At 43.6% G+C, this 24,459-nt stretch overlaps 1 protein-coding gene across 1 annotated transcript in view; it reads left to right on the forward strand.

The window, feature by feature from the left end:
• The first annotated feature begins 6,704 nt into the window (after positions 1-6,704).
• Positions 6,705-24,459, forward strand: part of gtpbp6 (GTP binding protein 6 (putative)) — a 34,524-nt gene continuing 16,769 nt past the window's right edge. The window contains exons 1-5 of the mRNA XM_055943945.1: positions 6,705-7,470; positions 8,039-8,176; positions 8,362-8,432; positions 8,549-8,679; positions 22,833-22,903. Of these exons, the coding sequence (XP_055799920.1) occupies positions 6,990-7,470; positions 8,039-8,176; positions 8,362-8,432; positions 8,549-8,679; positions 22,833-22,903 (892 nt within the window). The 5' untranslated portion in view covers positions 6,705-6,989. The remainder of the gene's footprint in view (positions 7,471-8,038; positions 8,177-8,361; positions 8,433-8,548; positions 8,680-22,832; positions 22,904-24,459) is intronic.

Consider the following 24,459-nt stretch of genomic DNA (forward strand, 5'->3'; position numbering starts at 1 on the left):
TCTACCGGAACAATGTGAATATTTTCACTGGGTGAACAAAACATTAAGAACACCTGCTCTTTCCATGATACAGACTGACCAGGTGAATCCAGGTGAAAGATATGATCCCTTATTGACGTCACTTGTTAAATCCACTTCAATCAGTGTAGATGAAGGGGAGGAGACGGGTTAAAGAAGGATTTTTAAGCCTTGAGACGATTGAGATATGAGTTACCTTAACGCTAACCGTTTCCCTTAATTTAACCGCTTAAATGTTCAACTTCCATGGGGTGACATCAGAGTTAGGATGTCACAGGGATCCCGTTGAGACTTTTACCTGAGAACACGCCCCTTTTGGGTTTCAAATTAAATGCATTACTGATTTTCCCTCTGTGCTCCTGCCCTAACCCTACCTGCTGTCCTGAGGAACACTTACTTAACTCATCTTAGCAGGGGGGGTCGACTTGGTACAGCTCAAAGGAGAAGTTCCCCTTCTGTTGCGCATCAGCAGACACTATTGTTATTGTACGGCCAGTTCTATGTTTCTACGGTCCCCTTTCCCCACACTGACCCAGAAGAGGAGCTATTGGAGGACGGGCTTATTGTAATGGCTGGAATGAAATTCAAACGTGGTTTCCATGTGTTTGATTACGTTCCATTTCAGCCATTACAATGAGCCCGTCCTCCTAAAGCTCCTCCAACCAGCCTCCACTGTCCCGCCGCCATTTAATGGAAACATTCAGTGAGGTCAGGTCTGTTGTTCCATCATACATTCGGGGTAGCTGGGTATACACTCTTAGAAAAAAGTGTTTGAAAATAGTTATTTGGCTGTACCCATAGGAGAACCCTTTTTGGGTCCAAATAGAACCCTTTTTTGGTTGCAGGTAGAAAAGGGAACACCATTCTCATACTAGAGTGGATAAATGGTAGTCCCGGATGTTGCGTATTGTGTTCAGCCAATCAGGTTGCACAAGGCTGTTGTTTACCCTTGATCTGAACGCTGTACCCAATGTCAGGAAGTAGCATTAGCCACCATAGCATGGTGGTGGAGAATGGCGTTTCGTAAAGAAAGTACGCATATTTTCACAGTTTTCATTTCTTCTGCCTTCTCGCCATTAAATCGAGTTAAGGAGGATAGCAAAACCTTTGCAGCCTGAATGGAGAATGTTTTATGTATGAACCGGTCCACGGGGTTTAGGAGTGCATAACCGGTTCCATTCATTGCCTTTGGACGGTAAGAAAAAATGACTGAATATCGCCATCTGCCAGCCTTTAGGCGATGTGCGGCCGTGACACCCAACGCCAAATCAAATTGTATTGGTCACATACACATATTTAACAGACGTTATTGCAGGTGTAGCAAAATGCTAGTAAAGGAACTAACTGTCAGGCAGGGATCATGTTCCAACTTGTCTGACTTCCATCTTGTAAATGCAGATTTATTTGTGCAACTTTATTCAAATGAACGACACTAGCTATATTTCCATCCATTTGGTGACAGATTTTCATGTGAATATTCAAAAATCCTCATTAAGTGGTGTTCCCACCAAACAGACTTGTTGCAGATATAAACCAGTGTGTGATGATGTAGTGCACACAAAATAGACTTTTTCGCTTCAGTTTTCATGTACCGAATAAGAATCTAAAAGTCAATGTGTTTCCGTCCATTTTCAACTCCACCGCTGCGTTAAATAGAAAACGTTCCGACTCTGGTCTTGGTACGTGCGTTCTAGCCAACAGCTCCCAGATACAGTGTGGACAGGCTAGTAGTCTACATGATGACATTATTATGGATAAGAGCATGGATCATCATGTCACCAGAATCAGAACCTCAATATTTATTGGAAAAGAGCATCAAGATCAACGTGCTCTTTCACCACCTTGTGAAGTTCATCACTAGTTTCATGTGTAGCCTAATAAACGCCATAGTTCCCTGAGTTGTAGTGAGAGGACCGTTTTATGAGCTGAATTAAAAGATCCCAGAAATGTTACAAATACACAAAAAGCTTTTTTCTCACAAATGTATTTATTTACGTCCCTGTTAGTGAGACTTTTCTCCTTTGCCAAGATCATCCATCCACCTGACAGGTGTAGCATATCAAGAAGCTGAATAAACAGCATGATCATCACACAGGTGCACCTTGTGCTGGGGACAATAAATAAAATATGCCGATTTGTTGCACAACACAATGCCACAGATGTCTCAGGGGTTAAGGGAGCGTGCAATTGGCATGCTGACTGCAGCAATGTCCACCAGATATGTTACCAGAAAATGTTAATTTTTCTACCACAAACCGCCTCCAACAACGTTTTAGAGAATTTGGCAGTACGTCCAACCGGCCTCACAACCACAGACCACGTGTAACCACGCCAACCCAGGACATCCACATCCAGCTTCTTCACTTGCGGGATCGTCTGAGACCAGCCATCCGGACAGCTGATGAAACTGAGGAGTATTTCTGTCTGTAATAAAGCCCTTTTGTGGGGGGAAACTAATTCTGATTGGTTCCAGTGGGACTAATGACTGATTTCATTATACGAACTGTAACTCATTGTAATCGTTGCCATTGTTGCATGTTGCGTTTATACTTGCGTTCAAAATGGGGGGGTTAGGGTTAGGTCAAAATGGGGGGGTTAGGGTTAGGTCAAAATGGGGGGGTTAGGGTTAGGTCAAAATGGGGGGGTTAGGGTTAGGTCAAAATGGGGGGGTTAGGGTTAGGTCAAAATGGGGGGATTAGGGTTAGGTCAAAATGGGGGGGTTAGGGTTAGGTCAAAATGGGGGGGTTAGGGTTAGGTCAAAATGGGGGGGTTAGGGTTAGGTCAAAATGGGGGGTTAGGGTTAGGTCAAAATGGGGGGGGTTAGGGTTAGGTCAAAATGGGGGGGTTAGGGTTAGGTCAAAATGGGGGGGTTAGGTCAAAATGGGGGGGTTAGGGTTAGGTCAAAATGGGGGGGTTAGGGTTAGGTCAAAATGGGGGGGTTAGGGTTAGGTCAAAATGGGGGGGTTAGGGTTAGGTCAAAATGGGGGGGTTTGGGTTAGGTCAAAATGGGGGGGTTTGGGTTAGGTCAAAATGGGGGGGTTAGGGTTAGGTCAAAATGGGGGGGTTAGGGTTAGGGTTAGGGTTAGGGTTTAGGGTTAGGGTTAGGTCAAAATGGGGGGGTTAGGGTTAGGTCAAAATGGGGGGGTTAGGGTTAGGTCAAAATGGGGGGGTTTAGGGTTAGGTCAAAATGGGGGGGTTAGGGTTAGGTCAAAATGGGGGGGTTAGGGTTAGGTCAAAATGGGGGGGTTAGGGTTAGGTCAAAATGGGGTGGTTTAGGGTTAGGTCAAAATGGGGGGGTTAGGGTTAGGTCAAAATGGGGGGGTTTAGTGTTAGGTCAAAATGGGGGGGTTAGGGTTAGGTCAAAATGGGGGGGTTAGGGTTAGGTCAAAATGGGGGGGTTAGGGTTAGGTCAAGATGGGGGGGTTAGGGTTAGGTCAAAATGGGGGGGTTAGGGTTAGGTCAAAATGGGGGGGTTAGGGTTAGGTCAAAATGGGGGGTTTAGGGTTAGGTCAAAATGGGGGGGTTAGGGTTAGGTCAAAATGGGGGGGTTAGGGTTAGGTCAAAATGGGGGGGTTAGGGTTAGGTCAAAATGGGGGGGTTAGGGTTAGGTCAAAATGGGGGGGTTAGGGTTAGGTCAAAATGGGGGGGTTTAGGGTTAGGTCAAAATGGGGGGGTTGATGCTTACATTTTTTTATTGCCTGCGCTACAGACGGCTATATCGGCCTGCTAATACAGGACTAGGAAAGGCCCAGTACACTACTTTAATACAGGACTAGTAAAGGCCCAGTACACTACTTTAATACAGGACTAGTAAAGACCAAGTGCACTACTTTAATACAGGACTAGTAAAGACCCAGTACACTACTTTAATACAGGACTCGTAAAGGCCCAGTACACTACTTTAATACAGGACTAGTAAAGACCCAGTACACTAATACAGGACTAGTAAAGACCCAGTACACTACTTTAATACAGGACTAGTAAAGGCCCAGTACACTACTTTAATACAGGACTAGTAAAGGCCCAGTACACTACTTTAATACAGGACTAGTAAAGACCCAGTACACTACTTTAATACAGGACTAGTAAAGACCCAGTACACTACTTTAATACAGGACTAGTAAAGGCCCAGTACACTACTTTAATACAGGACTAGTAAAGACCCAGTACACTACTTTAATACAGGACTAGTAAAGACCCAGTACACTACTTTAATACAGGACTAGTAAAGACCCAGTACACTACTTTAATACAGGACTAGTAAAGACTCAGTACACTACTTTAATACAGGACTAGTAAAGACCCAGTACACTACTTTAATACAGGACTAGGAAAGGCCCAGTACACTACTTTAATACAGGACTAGTAAAGGCCCAGTACACTACTTTAATACAGGACTAGTAAAGGCCCAGTACACTACTTTAATACATGACTAGTAAAGACCCAGTACACTACTTTAATACAGGACTAGTAAAGACCCAGTACACTACTTTAATACAGGACTAGTGAAGGCCCAGTACACTAATACAGGACTAGTAAAGGCCCAGTGCACTACTTTAATACAGGACTAGTAAAGGCCCAGTACACTAATACAGGACTAGTAAAGGCCCAGTACACTACTTTAATACAGGACTAGTAAAGACCCAGTACACTACTTTAATACAGGACTAGTAAAGGCCCAGTACACTACTTTAATACAGGACTAGTAAAGACCCAGTACACTACTTTAATACAGGACTAGGAAAGGCCCAGTACACTACTTTAATACAGGACTAGTAAAGGCCCAGTACACTACTTTAATACAGGACTAGTAAAGACCCAGTACACTACTTTAATACAGGACTAGTAAAGGCCCAGTACACTACTTTAATACAGGACTAGGAAAGGCCCAGTACACTACTTTAATACAGGACTAGTAAAGGCCCAGTACACTACTTTAATACAGGACTAGTAAAGGCCCAGTACACTACTTTAATACAGGACTAGTAAAGACCCAGTACACTACTTTAATACAGGACTAGTAAAGGCCCAGTACACTACTTTAATACAGGACTAGTAAAGACCCAGTACACTACTTTAATACAGGACTAGTAAAGACCCAGTACACTACTTTAATACAGGACTAGTAAAGACCCAGTACACTACTTTAATACAGGACTAGTAAAGGCCCAGTACACTACTTTAATACAGGACTAGTAAAGGCCCAGTACACTACTTTAATACAGGACTAGTAAAGACCCAGTACACTACTTTAATACAGGACTAGTAAAGACCCAGTACACTACTTTAATACAGGACTAGTAAAGACCCAGTACACTACTTTAATACAGGACTAGGAAAGGCCCAGTACACTACTTTAATACAGGACTAGGAAAGGCCCAGTACACTACTTTAATACAGGACTAGTAAAGGCCCAGTGCACTAATACAGGACTAGTAAAGACCCAGTACACTACTTTAATACAGGACTAGTAAAGGCCCAGTACACTAATACAGGACTAGTAAAGACCCAGTACACTACTTTAATACAGGACTAGTAAAGACCCAGTACACTACTTTAATACAGGACTAGTAAAGACCCAGTACACTACTTTAATACAGGACTAGTAAAGACCCAGTACACTACTTTAATACAGGACTAGTAAAGACCCAGTACACTACTTTAATACAGGACTAGTAAAGGCCCAGTACACTACTTTAATACAGGACTAGTAAAGGCCCAGTACACTACTTTAATACAGGACTAGTAAAGGCCCAGTACACTACTTTAATACAGGACTAGTAAAGGCCCAGTACACTACTTTAATACAGGACTAGTAAAGGCCCAGTACACTACTTTAATACAGGACTAGTAAAGGCCCAGTACACTAATACAGGAATAGTAAAGGCCCAGTACACTAATACAGGAATAGTAAAGGCCCAGTACACTACTTTAATACAGGACTAGTAAAGACCCAGTACACTACTTTAATACAGGACTAGTAAAGACCCAGTACACTACTTTAATACAGGACTAGTAAAGGCCCAGTACACTACTTTAATACAGGACTAGTAAAGGCCCAGTACACTACTTTAATACAGGACTAGTAAAGGCCCAGTACACTACTTTAATACAGGACTAGTAAAGACCCAGTGCACTAATACAGGACTAGTAAAGGCCCAGTACACTACTTTAATACAGGACTAGTAAAGGCCCAGTGCACTACTTTAATACAGGACTAGTAAAGACCCAGTGCACTACTTTAATACAGGACTAGTAAAGGCCCAGTGCACTACTTTACTGAAGACATATATCATTAAATATTAATATCTGATTTTTCAGTGGGTGCTGCTGCACCCTCAGCACCCATACTTCCTGCGGCTATGATCACATCTGTCATGATCCTTTTTAATATTGGATGACTTTACTCACATAAAAACTGTGGATGGAAACGTGGTTTGTGACAATCTGGAGTGGCCTACATAGGAATGAAATAATCATGGAAGCTTCTTTTATTAGAACGACTGCTTTTTACCATTATACCAGGAAGCTGTGTCAGTATGCACATCAGTCGGTGTGATGCAAATAACATGGCGAACACCCTGGTTTTAATGTCTATGGTTGGCTGAGGTATTGCGCCTTCTCTGCCACACTATGTCCACCAGGAGGTGCTGTCTGCTTTCAGAAACATAAATAAAACATGTGATACCGGAAGTGTCTAGTCGACACGTGCAGCTTCAAAACAACACCAGCACATTATTTTAGACCTTTTCCATAAGTCGCTTCTGTCATCAAAATTGATTGCATTTCACCACTGATTCAATATTGCGAAAAGGTTTTGTAGCTAATTTCCTAGAACTGTAGTTATAATGCGTTATTTTGGTCTCTCTCACTTCCCAGTTACAAGGTTAGTGGCAAAGTTGGCTGGCTAACGGTAGCTAGCTAGTTCGCTACATAGCTAGGCTACTAGCTAACGTTAGGAAACCGTTATCATGTCAACCATAAAGTATTGTATGTTAGGTAACAATATAGTTACACGTTTTTTCCCAATAAGGACATATTCGTGGTGTGTACAGTTGAGGCATCAGCAGCTTTACTGCGCAGAGAACTGGCTTAAGGTACCAACAAGTTATAAATGCCATAAGAGATCACATCATGTCAATCAATCATCATATCAGCATATCGCACAATATGGGCTTCAACGTCACAGAGTTACAACAGTGTCATGGCAGACATCTATCCCTTTACAACACAGAGGCTTTTCACTGTCAACATACCAGCAGACAATTAGGGATGACGACGATACCCCAGGACATGAAAGCCTGGGCAGGGAGGAGGACGGTTATATAGATGACAGTGAGATAGATGAGCTGTTTCAGCACCAGGTCCCTATGGTCGGAGAGGGAGACCACCGCGTCTTCATCGTCCATCCTGATGTGAAATGGGGAAGCAGGAAGCAGTACCTGACCACAGGTGAGTGGAAACTCCGGAGCTGGCTTTTAAACCATGCCAGGCAGTTATGGCATTAGGGTGGGTATCATTTGTGGAATGTTCCAAATGGAATCTGTTCCAAAAAACCTTTGTAAAGTACAAGGTTGCCAACAAACAACGCATACAAAGTGGCACGATCAATTGAACTAGTTGACGAATGGGCATCAACTCACCACGTAGCTTATTCTTAATGTTTGTCCATCGGCTACCAGAGTAAGGACAGATATTTTCCGGAATAAACGCGTGAATGAGTGAAAAACTTAATGAAATAACCCACTCCCTACCTGGTATCTTATTCTGCCGCTATACAACTTTGTATACGTTGTTTGTTGACAACCTTGGTATTTACGAAGTTTTTGGAACAGATTCCTGTTGGAACGTTCCACAAATTATACCCACCCATGTCATTATGAGTTCCATATGACACCCTGTTCCCCAGTGGCCTATGGACCTGGGGAACACTATATAGAACACTACATAGAACATAGAACACTATACAGGGATCCCATTTGGGACCAAGCAGTTCTTTAATCATGTGTCTCTTTCACAGCTAATCTGATGATGGCGGAGGCAGTGGGTTTGGTCAACACTCTACAGAACTGGAGTGTCATCGACAAGATCATCCTCTCCACCAAGACACCAGAGAAGAAGATGATCTTCGGCAAAGGCAACTTCCAGACGCTCACAGGTCTGCAGGTCTCCCCCCCGCCTGTTTTAACCGCATAACTTACCCTCGCCCTAACCCTGTTTAATGAAGTCTGTTCTTTCTCCCTGACACCATTTGACAGGCAATGTTTGGTGATATGTAATGTGAGTCACTATTTAGCATTACTGTACTGAGTCCAGAATCCTATTGTGTTTTTTTTTTCTCAGAGAGAATCAGAAGAACTCCAGGAGTAACTGCTGTGTTTGTCAACGTGGAGCGTCTGTCCCCTGCATCAGAGGTGAGAGTGGGAGACGAGAGCTTTACCCATGCGCCACAGTCTTTATTGTCCCATAGACCTGTCACAATATGGCATATGGCTGCATAGACTTGACTGATCGTATATTTTCCTTTCAGAAAGAGTTTGAGGAGGCTTGGGGGGTGAAGGTGTTTGACAGATACTCTGTGGTTCTCCATATCTTCCGCTGTAATGCCAGAACCAAGGAGGCCAAGCTACAGGTCTCCCTGGCTGAGATTCCACTGCTCAGGTAGCATCCTAGTATTTTACCTTCATATTCACCCAAGTATTCATACTAATGTAATACAATGTAGAAAGGTAGAGGCAAAGCGAGAGGGATAATTGAGCCCAAAATCTGTTTTATCCAGCAGGTGGTGTTTTCGCACACCAATCAAGGAGATTTTGTATGGATGTCAATGAATTTCGAATTTGGTTAACAGAAATTGGAATGGCTTATTTGCTACGTGAGGCTTATTTGATCTAATAGAAGTTTCGTAATGATTAGGTTGTTACGAGTGTACTGATATAAGTAGGACACGTAACATCCTGGTAGGGCTGTCCCCGACACAAAAAATCTTGGTTGACCGAAAGTCGTCTATTCTTTCGACCAATCCATTGCTCAACATTTTTAAACATGTATTTTACCATATATAGACACAGCCAATGTGTTTTAATACGATCAACTATGTTCATTGAGCTTGTCTGATGCTTTAAGCTTACGTTTCGATGCCTCGAGGGCGCCAGAGTTCTAGATACCCAGAAGAAAAAAAACTTAACCTGACCCAACTATTCTCCCGCTGGCTCTCTCAGATTCTGCCGTTACTCTCTTGAAGTTGACGGTAATAGTCTACACGAGGAGTCGGCAACCTTTCTCATGTGGAATGACAATTTATCTGACCATTTCTACTGATCTGCCTGCCAGTTATGGTTTTCATATGCACATTTTTGTGAAACAGTTTAATTTATAAAACACTTCTGTATCTTAAAACAAACCTAAAAAGTAACTTGTATTTTTTAATTCACCTTTATTTAACCAGGTGGGCCAGTTGAGAACAAGTTCTCATTTACACCTGAGATCTGGCCAAGATAAAGCAAAGCAGTGCGACACAAACAACAACACAGAGTTACACAAGGAATAAACAAACATACAGTCAATAATACAGTAGAAAAGTCTATATACAGTGAGTGCAAATAAGGTAAGATAAGGGAGTTAAGGCAATAAATAGGCCGTAGTGGCGAAATAATTACAATTTAGCAATTAAACACTGGAGTGATAGATGTGCAGAAGATGAATGTGCAAGTAGAGATACTGGGGTGCAAAGGAGAAAAATAAATAAATAAATACAGTATGGGGATGATGAGGTAGTTGGATGGGCTATTTACAGATGGGCTATGTACAGGTGCAGTGATCTGTGAGCTGCTCTGACAGCTGGTGCTTAAAGTTAGTGAGGGAGATTTGAGTCCCCAGCTTCAGTGATTTTTGCAGTTCCTTCCAGTCATTGGCGTCAAGAGAACTGGAAGGAAAGGCGGCCAAAGAGAAATTGGCTTTGGGGGTGACCAGTGAGATATACCTGCTGGAGCATGTGCTACGGGTGGGTGCTGCTATGGTGACCAGTAAGCTGAGATAAGGCGGGGCTTTACCTAGCAGAGATGTATAGATGACCTGGAGGCAGTGGGTTTGGCGACGAATATGTAGCGAGGGCCAGCCAATGAGAGCATACAGGTTGCAGTGGTGGGTAGTATATGGGGCTTTGGTGACAAAACGGATGGCACTGTGATAGACTACATATCTGCAACGAACTTGAAACATTGTATCAACTATTAAGTTGAGTCTGGCCTTTGAAACATTGTATCAACTATTAAGTTGAGTCCCGCCTTTGAAACATTGTATCAACTATTAAGTTGAGTCCCGCCTTTGAAACATTGTATCAACTATTAAGTTGAGTCCCGCCTTTGAAACATTGTATCAACTATTAAGTTGAGTCCCGCCTTTGAAACATTGTATCAACTATTAAGTTGAGTCCCGCCTTTGAAACATTGTATCAACTATTAAGTTGAGTCCCGCCTTTGAAACATTGTATCAACTATTAAGTTGAGTCCCGCCTTTGAAACATTGTATCAACTATTAAGTTGAGTCTGGCCTTGAAACATTGTATCAACTATTAAGTTGAGTCCCGCCTTTGAAACATTGTATCAACTATTAAGTTGAGTCTGGCCTTGAAACATTGTATCAACTATGAAGTTGAGTCCACGTGAAGCTTGCCCTAGCGAACTTGCAACATTGTATAAAATCTTCTGGGCCCTTAGTTTCCCCCGCCATTGTGCTCGGGACAGACTATTTGCGCAAGGGATAAGAAGCAGTGCTTGACTTGGGCAGGAGCCGAGTAAAGGCACCTCACATTTCTACTGCTTGAGCTCCTGTTCCTCTTATAGAATTTTTGCTCAAAAGTATTGTGGAGCTCCTGCACCTAAATATAAACAGTAGCAGCACTCAAAATGTGTACCAGAACTTATTTCAGTCCAAGTCAAGCACTGATAAGAAGCCTATTGTGGATCGCAGCATGCCATGTTCCCCTTTCACGCTGAGTGGTTATCGAAGGGGAGAGAGATTTTTCATACACATTGAGGAACTACTGTAATTCTCAGTGCTTGATTTCTCAATGGAGAATAGTTGATACAATGTTTCAAAGGCGGGACTCAACTTAAAAGTTGATACAATGTTTCAAAGGCCAGACTCAACTTAATAGTTGATACAATGTTTCAAGGTTGGACTCAACTTAATAGTTGATACAATGTTTCAAAGGCGGGACTCAACTTAATAGTTGATACAATGTTTCAAGGCCTGACTCAACTTAATAGTTGATACAATGTTTCAAGGCCAGACTCAACTTAATAGTTGATACAATGTTTCAAGGCCTGACTCAACTTAATAGTTGATACAATGTTTCAAGGCCAGACTCAACTTAATAGTTGATACAATGTTTCAAGGTTGGACTCAACTTAATAGTTGATACAATGTTTCAAGGCCTGACTCAACTTAATAGTTGATACAATGTTTCAAGGCCAGACTCAACTTAATAGTTGATACAATGTTTCAAGGTTGGACTCAACTTAATAGTTTATACAATGTTTCAAGGCCAGACTCAACTTAATAGTTGATACAAAGTTTCAAGGCCTGACTCAACTTAATAGTTGATACAATGTTTCAAGGCCAGACTCAACTTAATAGTTGATACAATGTTTCAAGGCCAGACTCAACTTAATAGTTGATACAATGTTTCAAGGTTGGACTCAACTTAATAGTTGATACAATGTTTCAAGGCCAGACTCAACTTAATAGTTGATACAATGTTTCAAGGCCAGACTCAACTTAATAGTTGATACAATGTTTCAAGGCCAGACTCAACTTAATAGTTGATACAATGTTTCAAGGCCAGACTCAACTTAATAGTTGATACAATGTTTCAAGGCCAGACTCAACTTAATAGTTGATACAATGTTTCAAGGCCAGACTCAACTTAATAGTTGATACAATGTTTCAAGGCCAGACTCGACTTAATAATTGATACAATGTTTCAAGTTCGTTGCAGACAGGCCATGTGTAGCCACTGTGTAAAGGCTGTCGCTTTCCTCATCCTCAGATGAGGTGAGGAGAGAAGGATCTTCAGACCAAAACGCAGCTTGTGGGAAATAAGCCATCTTTATTACAAACACGATGGCAACACGAAACGAAACAAAACAATTTCAAAACTACAAAACAAGAAAACGACGTTGACGAAACCTGAACATAAACTTACATAACTAAACATAAACTTACGTACAGGAAACAGACGACATCGAAACGAAACAAACAAACGCTACAGTCCCATGTGGTACGAACATACATACGGACACAGGAGACAATCACCCACAAACAAACAGTGAGAATGCCCTACCTAAATATGACTCTTGATTAGAGGAAAACGCAAACCACCTGCCTCTAATCAAGAGCCATACCAGGCAAACCAAAACCAACATAGAAACAGAAAACATAGAATGCCCACCCAACCTCACGTCCTGACCAACTAACACACATAACAACTAACATAAATAGGTCAGGAACGTGACACACTGTGATTTATAGGATAGTTATTTTTATCGGGATATTTTCTACCTGCATGCTGCAATGTTTTTATTTGTTGGCTTTATGTAGGCTATTTTTCCATAGTTGGCAATGGCAATATGCAGTCTATCACAGTGCCATCCGTTTTGTCACCAGAACCCCATATACTACCCACCACTGCGACCTGTATGCTGTCGTTGGCTGGCCCTCGCTCCTTATTCGTCGCCAAACCCACTGCCTCCAGGTCATCTATAAGCGTTAAGCCAATCAGAAATACTATCAGTTCCCCAAATGGGCACATTGATATGCATACATTTGCGTGCATGCCAGGTAGCCTATAGGACTACTTCTATGTGTAATCAGGCCAGGTAGCCTATAGGACTACTTCTATGTGTAACTCAGGCCAGGTAGCCTATAGGACTACTTCTATGTGTAACTCAGGCCAGGTAGCCTATAGACCTACTTCTATGTGTAACTCAGGCCAGGTAGCCTATAGGACTACTTCTATGTATAATCAGGCCAGGTAGCCTATAGGCCTACTTCTATGTGTAACTCAGGCCAGGTAGCCTATAGGACTACTTCTATGTGTAACTCAGGCCAGGTAGCCTATAGGACTACTTCTATGTGTAACTCAGGCCAGGTAGCCTATAGGCCTACTTCTATGTGTAACTCAGGCCAGGTAGCCTATAGGACTACTTCTATGTGTAATCAGGCCAGGTAGCCTATAGGACTACTTCTATGTGTAACTCAGGCCAGGTAGCCTATAGACCTACTTCTATGTGTAACTCAGGCCAGGTAGCCTATAGACCTACTTCTATGTGTAACTCAGGCCAGGTAGCCTATAGGCCTACTTCTATGTGTAACTCAGGCCAGGTAGCCTATAGACCTACTTCTATGTGTAACTCAGGCCAGGTAGCCTATAGGTCTACTTCTATGTGTAACTCAGGCCAGGTAGCCTATAGGACTACTTCTATGTATAATCAGGCCAGGTAGCCTATAGGACTACTTCTATGTATAATCAGGCCAGGTAGCCTATAGGACTACTTCTATGTGTAATCAGGGCCAGGTAGTCTATAGACCTACTTCTATGTGTAACTCAGGCCAGGTAGCCTATAGGACTACTTCTATGTGTAATCAGGCCAGGTAGCCTATAGGACTGCTTCTATGTGTAACTCAGGCCAGGTAGCCTATAGGACTACGTCTATGTGTAACTCAGGCCAGGTAGCCTATAGGACTACGTCTATGTGTAACTCAGGCCAGGTAGCCTATAGGACTGCTTCTAAACGTGTGCGTCCTTACTCAACATTGAGAGGGGCGCTTCAAACAAAACACAATGACTAAATTGACAGAACTCGTAAACGGAATTCAATAAACCAAAGAGCACTCTGAAAACAAATGTGTCCACTCCAACAATGAGAACAGGAAGACAGGAATAATAATATTGAATGAATTAAAATAAATGACCGTAACCAAAGTAACAAACATTGTAGATTATAAATTATAAGAATTAACGGTAAATGTACTACTGGTGATATATGTAATGGGGAATTGATATACACTAAGAATCAAAGAATCAAACACAGGGAGGGTTTGGCCGGTAGGGATATCCTTGTCTCATCGCGCTCCAGCGTCGGCGGGCCGGGCGCAGTGTGCGCTAACCGAGGGGGCCAGGTGCACGGTGTTTCCTCCGACACATTGGTGCGACTGGCTTCCGGGTTGGAGGCGCGCTGTGTTAAAGAAGCAGTGCGGCTTGGTTGGGTTGTGTCTCGGAGGACGCATGGCTTTCGACCTTCGTCTCTCCCGAGCCCGTACGGGAGTTGTAGCGATGAGACAAGATAGTAATTACTAGCGATTGGATACCACGAAAATTGGGGAGAAAAGAGGGTCAAATAAAATTAAAATTAAAAAAATTATCAAACACAAACAATTCACACAATGAAGTTATGAAACAATGAATGTGCACAAATTGGCTGGAGAGAACTCATTCTGGAGAGAGAAGTGCATCTGGGCGCATTGTCAGTCCCACGCCTGCATTAGACCTGCAGTATTCATGGTGATCCGGCCTCAGCAGAAGTCAGGGCCATTCACACTGCAGTATTTATGGTGATCCGGCCTCAGCAGAAGTCAGGGCCATTCACACTGCAGTATTCATGGTGATCCGGCCTCAGCAGAAGTCAGGGCCATTCACACTGCAGTGTTCATGGTGATCCGGCCTCAGCAGAAGTCAGGGCCATTCACACTGCAGTATTCATGGTGATCCGGCCTCAGCAGAAGTCAGGGCCATTCACACTGCAGTGTTCATGGTGATCCGGCCTCAGCAGAAGTCAGGGCCATTCACACTGCAGTGTTCATGGTGATCCGGCCTCAGCAGAAGTCAGGGCCATTCACACTGCAGTGTTCATGGTGATCCGGCCTCAGCAGAAGTCAGGGCCATTCACACTGCAGTATTTATGGTGATCCGGCCTCAGCAGAAGTCAGGGCCATTCACACTGCAGTATTTATGGTGATCCGGCCTCAGCAGAAGTCAGGGCCATTCACACTGCAGTGTTCATGGTGATCCAGCCTCAGCAGAAGTCAGGGCCATTCACACTGCAGTGTTTATGGTGATCCGGCCTCAGCAGAAGTCAGGGCCATTCACACTGCAGTATTTATGGTGATCCAGCCTCAGCAGAAGTCAGGGCCATTCACACTGCAGTGTTCATGGTGATCCGGCCTCAGCAGAAGTCAGGGCCATTCACACTGCAGTGTTCATGGTGATCCGGCCTCAGCAGAAGTCAGGGCCATTCACACTGCAGTGTTCATGGTGATCCGGCCTCAGCAGAAGTCAGGGCCATTCACACTGCAGTATTTATGGTGATCCGGCCTCAGCAGAAGTCAGGGCCATTCACACTGCAGTGTTCATGGTGATCCGGCCTCAGCAGAAGTCAGGGCCATTCACACTGCAGTGTTCATGGTGATCCGGCCTCAGCAGAAGTCAGGGCCATTCACACTGCAGTGTTCATGGTGATCCGGCCTCAGCAGAAGTCAGGGCCATTCACACTGCAGTGTTTATGGTGATCCGGCCTCAGCAGAAGTCAGGGCCATTCACACTGCAGTGTTCATGGTGATCCGGCCTCAGCAGAAGTCAGGGCCATTCACACTGCAGTATTCATGGTGATCCGGCCTCAGCAGAAGTCAGGGCCATTCACACTGCAGTGTTCATGGTGATCCGGCCTCAGCAGAAGTCAGGGCCATTCACACTGCAGTGTTCATGGTGATCCGGCCTCAGCAGAAGTCAGGGCCATTCACACTGCAGTGTTCATGGTGATCCGGCCTCAGCAGAAGTCAGGGCCATTCACACTGCAGTATTTATGGTGATCCGGCCTCAGCAGAAGTCAGGGCCATTCACACTGCAGTATTTATGGTGATCCGGCCTCAGCAGAAGTCAGGGCCATTCACACTGCAGTGTTCATGGTGATCCAGCCTCAGCAGAAGTCAGGGCCATTCACACTGCAGTGTTTATGGTGATCCGGCCTCAGCAGAAGTCAGGGCCATTCACACTGCAGTATTTATGGTGATCCAGCCTCAGCAGAAGTCAGGGCCATTCACACTGCAGTGTTCATGGTGATCCGGCCTCAGCAGAAGTCAGGGCCATTCACACTGCAGTGTTCATGGTGATCCGGCCTCAGCAGAAGTCAGGGCCATTCACACTGCAGTGTTCATGGTGATCCGGCCTCAGCAGAAGTCAGGGCCATTCACACTGCAGTATTTATGGTGATCCGGCCTCAGCAGAAGTCAGGGCCATTCACACTGCAGTGTTCATGGTGATCCGGCCTCAGCAGAAGTCAGGGCCATTCACACTGCAGTGTTCATGGTGATCCGGCCTCAGCAGAAGTCAGGGCCATTCACACTGCAGTGTTCATGGTGATCCGGCCTCAGCAGAAGTCAGGGCCATTCACACTGCAGTGTTTATGGTGATCCGGCCTCAGCAGAAGTCAGGGCCATTCACACTGCAGTGTTCATGGTGATCCGGCCTCAGCAGAAGTCAGGGCCATTCACACTGCAGTGTTCATGGTGATCCGGCCTCAGCAGAAGTCAGGGCCATTCACACTGCAGTGTTCATGGTGATCCGGCCTCAGCAGAAGTCAGGGCCATTCACACTGCAGTGTTCATGGTGATCCGGCCTCAGCAGAAGTCAGGGCCATTCACACTGCAGTGTTCATGGTGATCCGGCCTCAGCAGAAGTCAGGGCCATTCACACTGCAGTGTTCATGGTGATCCGGCCTCAGCAGAAGTCAGGGCCATTCACACTGCAGTGTTCATGGTGATCCGGCCTCAGCAGAAGTCAGGGCCATTCACACTGCAGTGTTCATGGTGATCCGGCCTCAGCAGAAGTCAGGGCCATTCACACTGCAGTGTTTATGGTGATCCGGCCTCAGCAGAAGTCAGGGCCATTCACACTGCAGTGTTCATGGTGATCCGGCCTCAGCAGAAGTCAGGGCCATTCACACTTCTTGCTTTTCGCAGAGCTGTTGTCAATGCGGAGCTACAGTGCATTCAGAAAGTATTCAGACCCCTTGACATTTTCCACATTTTCTTACATTACAGCCTTATTCTAGAATGATATTTTTTTTTTTATATATATAAAAAAAAATCCTCATCAATCTACAAACAATACCCCATAATGACAAATCGAAAACAGGTTTTTAGAAATACAGAAATACCTTATTTACAGTAATATTCAGACCCTTTGCTATGAGACTCAAAATTGAGCTCAGGTGCATCCTGTTTCCATTGATCATCCTTGAGATGTTTCTACAACTTGATTGGAGTTTGGAACCACCAAGGCTCTTCCTAGAGCTGGCTGCCTGGCCAAACTGAGCAATCGGGGGAGAAGGGCCTTGGTCAGGGAGGTGACCAACAACCCAATGGTCACTGACAGAGCTCCAGAGTTCCTCTGTGGAGATGGAGGAACCTTCCAGAAGGACAACCATCCCTGCAGAGCTTCATCAATCAGGCCTTTATGGTAGAGTGGCCAGAGGGAAGCCACTACTCAGTAAAAGGCACATGACAGCCCGCTTGGAGTTTGACAAAAGGCACCTAAAGACTCTCAGACCATGAGAAACAAGATTCTCTGGTCTGATGAAACCAGGATTGAACTATTTAGCCTGAATGCCAAGTGTCACGTCTGGAGGAAACCTGGCACCATCCCTACGGTGAAGCATGGTGGTGGCAGCATCATGCTGTGGGGAGGTTTTTCAGCGCAGGGACTGGGAGACTAGTCAGGATCGAGGGAAAGATGAGCGAAGCAAAGTACAGCGAGATCCTTGATGAAAACCTGCTCCAGAGCGCTCAGGACCTCAGACTGGGGCGAAGGTTCACCTTCCAATAGGACAACGACCCTAAGCACACAGGCACGAAAACACAGGAGTGGCTTCGCGATTAAGTCTCTGAATGTCCTTATGTGGCCCAGCCAGATCCCGGACTTGAACCCGATCTAACATCTCTGGAGAGAACAGAAAATAGCTGTGCAGCAACGCTCCCCAACCAACCTGACAGAGCTTGAGAGGATCTGCAGAGAAAAATGGGAGAAAATCCCCAAATACAGGTGTGCCAAGCTGGTAACGTCATACCCAAGAAGACTCCAGGCTGTAATCACTGCCAAAGGTGCTTCAACAAAGTACTGAGTAAAGGGTCTGAATACTTATGTAAATGTGATATTTCAGTTTACATTTTTTTATACATTTGCAAAAGATTCTAAAAAAACGTTTTTTTGCTTGTCATTATGGGGTATTGTGATGTCATTATGGGGTATTGTGATGTCATTATGGGGTATTGTGTGTAGATTGATGAGGAGGGAAAAATAAAGAATCCATTCTAGAAGAAGGCTGTAACGTAACAAAATGTGGAAAAAGTCAAAGGGTCTGAATACACTATATATTTGTTACTACTCGACTAAAACAATCTCAGTCGACCAACAGCCTAACGACCAAACAATCGACCAGTCGATTAATTGGAGTCAGCCCTACATCCTTGCAACTTTGATAAAAAACACTTTATATCGGAGTGGTCGTCGATAGTTACAACAGACACAAAGACATAAACCCCACCCATTTCTACAATTTATCTTCTTAAAATGTGATTTTAAACCTAACCACACTGCTAACCTTATGCTTAACCTCAACCACACATGCTAACCTTATGCCTAACCCTAACCTCAACCACACGAGAACAAAGCTCACCACAGCAACAGCTCTAATCTTGATACTAATCTAAACCAGTCAGGGAAACATGGCTCACTTCAGTAACCCCCGTCTGGGTCTGGCTCAGAAGATTTCCCCCCCATACAGAGGTCTTCTAGTCACTTATACAATTGTCAGATCAACTGGCAGAGAGACAGCAGGCACTTATCAGGCAGACAAATGAAATTATCAAACGATACTGTATGGCGCTGACTGGGGTGCATGAGCGTAATTTAAGGGCGGAATCTCGTGATCTGGTCCATTGGACTGCAGATCAGATGATCAGAGTCATTTACATTAGGAGAGTCAGAGAGGGGTTTAGTCTCTGACATTTACATTAGGAGAGTCGGAGAGGGGTTTAGTCTCTGACATTTACATTAGGAGAGTCAGAGAGGGGTTTAGTCTCTGACATTTACATTAGGAGAGTCAGAGAGGGGTTTGGTCTCTGACATTTACATTAGGAGAGTCAGAGAGGGGTTTAGTCTCTGACATTTACATTAGGAGAGTCAGAGAGGGGTTTAGTCTCTGACATTTACATTAGGAGAGTCAGAGAGGGGTTTAGTCTCTGACATTTACATTAGGAGAGTCAGAGAGGGGTTTAGTCTCTGACATTTACATTAGGAGAGTCAGAGAGGGGTTTGGTCTCTGACATTTACATTAGGAGAGTCAGAGAGGGGTTTAGTCTCTGACATTTACATTAGGAGAGTTGGAGAGGGGTTTGGTCTCTGACATTTACATTAGGAGAGTCGGAGAGGGGTTTGGTCTCTGACATTTACATTAGGAGAGTCAGAGAGGGGTTTAGTCTCTGACATTTACATTAGGAGAGTCGGAGAGGGGTTTGGTCTCTGACATTTACATTAGGAGAGTCAGAGAGGGGTTTAGTCTCTGACATTTACATTAGGAGAGTCAGAGAGGGGTTTAGTCTCTGACATTTACATTAGGAGAGTCAGAGAGGGGTTTGGTCTCTGACATTTACATTAGGAGAGTCAGAGAGGGGTTTAGTCTCTGACATTTACATTAGGAGAGTCAGAGAGGGGTTTGGTCTCTGACATTTACATTAGGAGAGTCAGAGAGGGGTTTGGTCTCTGACATTTACATTAGGAGAGTCAGAGAGGGGTTTAGTCTCTGACATTTACATTAGGAGAGTCGGAGAGGGGTTTAGTCTCTGACATTTACATTAGGAGAGTCAGAGAGGGGTTTAGTCTCTGACATTTACATTAGGAGAGTCAGAGAGGGGTTTATTCTCTGACATTTACATTAGGAGAGTCAGAGAGGGGTTTAGTCTCTGACATTTACATTAGGAGAGTCAGAGAGGGGTTTAGTCTCTGACATTTACATTAGGAGAGTCAGAGAGGGGTTTGGTCTCTGACATTTACATTAGGAGAGTCAGAGAGGGGTTTGGTCTCTGACATTTACATTAGGAGAGTCAGAGAGGGGTTTAGTCTCTGACATTTACATTAGGAGAGTCAGAGAGGGGTTTAGTCTCTGACATTTACATTAGGAGAGTCAGAGAGGGGTTTAGTCTCTGACATTTACATTAGGAGAGTCAGAGAGGGGTTTGATTGAGAGGGGACTCACTTTTAATCCTACACCTTCAGCGACGGACACGGAGGCTCTGAGAAGGGACCTGCATTCATATCACAGACGTATGAAAATGTCGGATCATTATGATTATACTACAGATTATACTACGTGCTTCTACACCTGCATTCTAGCTGTTTGGGGTTTTAGGCTGGGTTTCTGTACAGCACTTCGAGATATTATCTGATGTACGAAGGGCTATATAAAATAAAATTGATTGATTGATGATTGATTGAGATTCAACACCGATACCGTTTAATAGAAAGATCAAAATGGGAACCCGATTTGGACTCTATTTCACTGCCGATACAAAGGCTCATTGAGCAGGACATAGAAGCCTGTTCTGGTATCTCAGATAGAACAGTGGATAAGGACAATCTGACTGCAGAAGAACGGATAGCGTTAAAGAATTTAAGGAAAAAGCAGGACATAGTAATAAAATCAGCGGATAAGGGTTCAAAAATAGTTATTTTGGATAAAACACAATATTTAATAGAGGCAAACAGACAATTTAACTATGTTCAGCACTATATATTACTACCGTATTCCTTACTGCTTGAAACTCAGAGGAAGATTAGAGAAATTATAAAAGATCTACAGAAAGATAAATATATTTCATTGAAACAAACGCATGGTCCTGACAGGCCTAGAGCTTGAAAGTTTTACCGACTGTTCAAAATACATAAGGACCAGGTTTATGGACGGTTCCCTCCCAGATACCCCCCGTCCCATTGGTTAAAATACATCAGGACCAGGTTTATGGACGGTTCCCTCCCAGATACCCCCCGTCCCATTGGTTAAAATACACAAGGACCAGGTTCATGGACGGTTCCCTCCCAGATATCCCCTGGCCGTCCCATTGGTTAAAATACATAAGGACCAGGTTCATGGACGGTTCCCTCCCAGATACCCCCCGTCCCATTGGTTAAAATACATAAGGACCAGGTTCATGGACGGTTCCCTCCCAGATACCCCCCGGCCGTCCCATTGGTTAAAATACATAAGGACCAGGTTCATGGACGGTTCCCTCCCAGATACCCCCCGGCCGTCCCATTGGTTAAAATACATAAGGACCAGGTTTATGGACGGTTCCCTCCCAGATACCCCCTGTCCCATTGTTTCAGATTGTGGGAGTGAATCATCTAATGTGGCAGACTATATTCACTCCTTTCTCAACCCTTTATCTCAGGAGCATCCCATCTATGTAAAGGTTACTATGAATGTGTCAATAAGGAGCATCCCATCTATGTAAAGGATACTATGAATGTGTCAATAAGGAGCATCCCATCTATGTGAAGGATACTATGAATGTGTCAATAAGAAGCATCCCATCTATGTAAAGGATATGATGAATGTGTCAATAAGAAGCATCCCATCTATGTAAAGGATACTATGAATGTGTCAATAAGAAGCATCCCATCTATGGAAAGGATACTATGAATGTGTCAATAAGAAGCATCCCATCTATGTAAAGGATACTATGAATGTGTCAATAAGGAGCATCCCATCTATGTGAAGGATACTATGAATGTGTCAATAAGGAGCATCCCATCTATGTAAAGGATTCTATGAATGTGTCAATAAGGAGCATCCCATCTATGTAAAGGATGCTATGAATGTGTCAATAAGGAGCATCCCATCTATGTGAAGGATACTATGAATGTGTCAATAAGGAGCATCCCATCTATGTAAAGGATGCTATGAATGTGTCAATAAGGAGCATCCCATCTATGTAAAGGATGCTATAAATGTGTCAATAAGGAGCATCCCATCTATGTAAAGGATGCTATGAATGTGTCAATAAGGAGCATCCCATCTATTTAAAGGATACTATGAATGTGTCAATAAGGAGCATCCCATCTATGTAAAGGATGCTATGAATGTGTCAATAAGGAGCATCCCATCTATTTAAAGGATACTATGAATGTGTCAATAAGGAGCATCCCATCTATGTGAAGGATACTATGAATGTGTCAATGAGGAGCATCCCAGTTACAGGGGACTGCCCTTTATTCAGCTTCCTGGGACCACCTCACCTATTGGTAAAAATGGTATCTTGGTTTTAACTAGAGCGTCATAAAATGAGTGGGCTAATTGTCTATGTGCCCACTCTGTACTCCTTGTGGGTAACAGCTTATTTTCCCCTTACCTAACCTCAACCCTAACCTTAAATTAAGACCAAAAAGCAAATGTTAATGAATGTGAATTTGGACTTTGTAGCTGTGGTAACTAGTGAAAACCGTTGTGCCTGTTCACACGCGTAGCATGGTTTTGCCTGATCTTGCCTCCTCCCAAGACATTTATTTTCATTGTTAAAGCGGCCGTTAGAGTATCTGGTCAATATAATGGATAATCTGTGGTAAAGTGTATTTTTCCAGTATGTGATCCACAGCACCAACTAGTGTAATTTTAATGCACCTCCATTGAATCTGTTCTGAACACTGAAATACCATTGAACATGATGTTTTCCAACATGTACACAATGTGTTCTTCTGACAGATCCCGGTTGAGAAATGAAGTGGCCAACTTGGACCAGCAGGGGGGAGGCTCCAGGTACATTATGGGTTCAGGTAAGCCTACAGTAATATGAGTTCAGGTAAGCCTACAGTAATATGAGTTCAGGTAAGGGTTCAGGTAAGCCTACAGTAATATTTTTTGAACATCTTGGCATAGTTCTGTTATAATCTCCACCCGGCACAGCCAGAAGAGGACTGGCCACCCCTCATAGCCTGGTTCCTCTCTAGGTTTCTTCCTAGGTTTTGGCCTTTCTAGGGAGTTTTTCCTAGCCACCGTGCTTCTACACCTGCATTACTAGCTGTTTGGGGTTTTAGGCTGGGTTTCTGTACAGCACTTCGAGATATTAGCTGATGTACGAAGGGCTATATAAAATAAAATTGATTGATTGATTGATATGAGTTCAGGTAAGCCTACAGTAATATGAGTTCAGGTAAGCCTACAGTAATATGGGTTCAGGTAAGCCTACAGTAATATGGGTTCAGGTATGAGTTCAGGTAAGCCTACAGTAATATGAGTTCAGCTAAGCCTACAGTAATATGAGTTCAGGTAAGCCTACAGTAATATGAGTTCAGGTAAGCCTACAGTAATATGAGTTCAGGTATGAGTTCAGGTAAGCCTACAGTAATATGAGTTCAGGTAAGCCTACAGTAATATGAGTTCAGGTAAGCCTACAGTAATATGAGTTCAGGTAAGCCTACAGTAATATGAGTTCAGGTATGAGTTCAGGTAAGCCTACAGTAATATGAGTTCAGGTAAGCCTACAGTAATATGAGTTCAGGTAAGCCTACAGTAATATGAGTTCAGGTAAGCCTACAGTAATATGAGTTCAGGTAAGCCTACAGTAATATGAGTTCAGGTAAGCCTACAGTAATATGAGTTCAGGTAAGCCTACAGTAATATGAGTTCAGGTAAGCCTACAGTAATATGGGTTCAGGTAAGCCTACAGTAATATGGGTTCAGGTAAGCCTACAGTAATATGAGTTCAGGTAAGCCTACAGTAATATGAGTTCAGGTAAGCCTACAGTAATATGAGTTCAGGTAAGCCTACAGTAATATGAGTTCAGGTAAGCCTACAGTAATATGGGTTCAGGTAAGCCTACAGTAATATGGGTTCAGGTAAGCCTACAGTAATATGGGTTCAGGTATGGGTTCAGGTAAGCCTACAGTAATATGGGTTCAGGTAAGCCTACAGTAATATGAGTTCAGGTAAGCCTACAGTAATATGAGTTCAGGTACGCCTACAGTAATATGAGTTCAGGTAAGCCTACAGTAATATGAGTTCAGGTAAGCCTACAGTAATATGAGTTCAGGTAAGCCTACAGTAATATGAGTTCAGGTATGAGTTCAGGTAAGCCTACAGTAATATGAGTTCAGGTAAGCCTACAGTAATATGAGTTCAGGTAAGCCTACAGTAATATGAGTTCAGGTAAGCCTACAGTAATATGAGTTCAGGTAAGCCTACAGTAATATGAGTTCAGGTAAGCCTACAGTAATATGAGTTCAGGTAAGCCTACAGTAATATGGGTTCAGGTAAGCCTACAGTAATATGAGTTCAGGTAAGCCTACAGTAATATGAGTTCAGGTAAGCCTACAGTAATATGAGTTCAGG

This window comes from Salvelinus fontinalis, chromosome 14 (assembly GCF_029448725.1).
Source record: "Salvelinus fontinalis isolate EN_2023a chromosome 14, ASM2944872v1, whole genome shotgun sequence".
Classification (NCBI taxonomy): Eukaryota; Metazoa; Chordata; class Actinopteri; order Salmoniformes; family Salmonidae; genus Salvelinus; species Salvelinus fontinalis.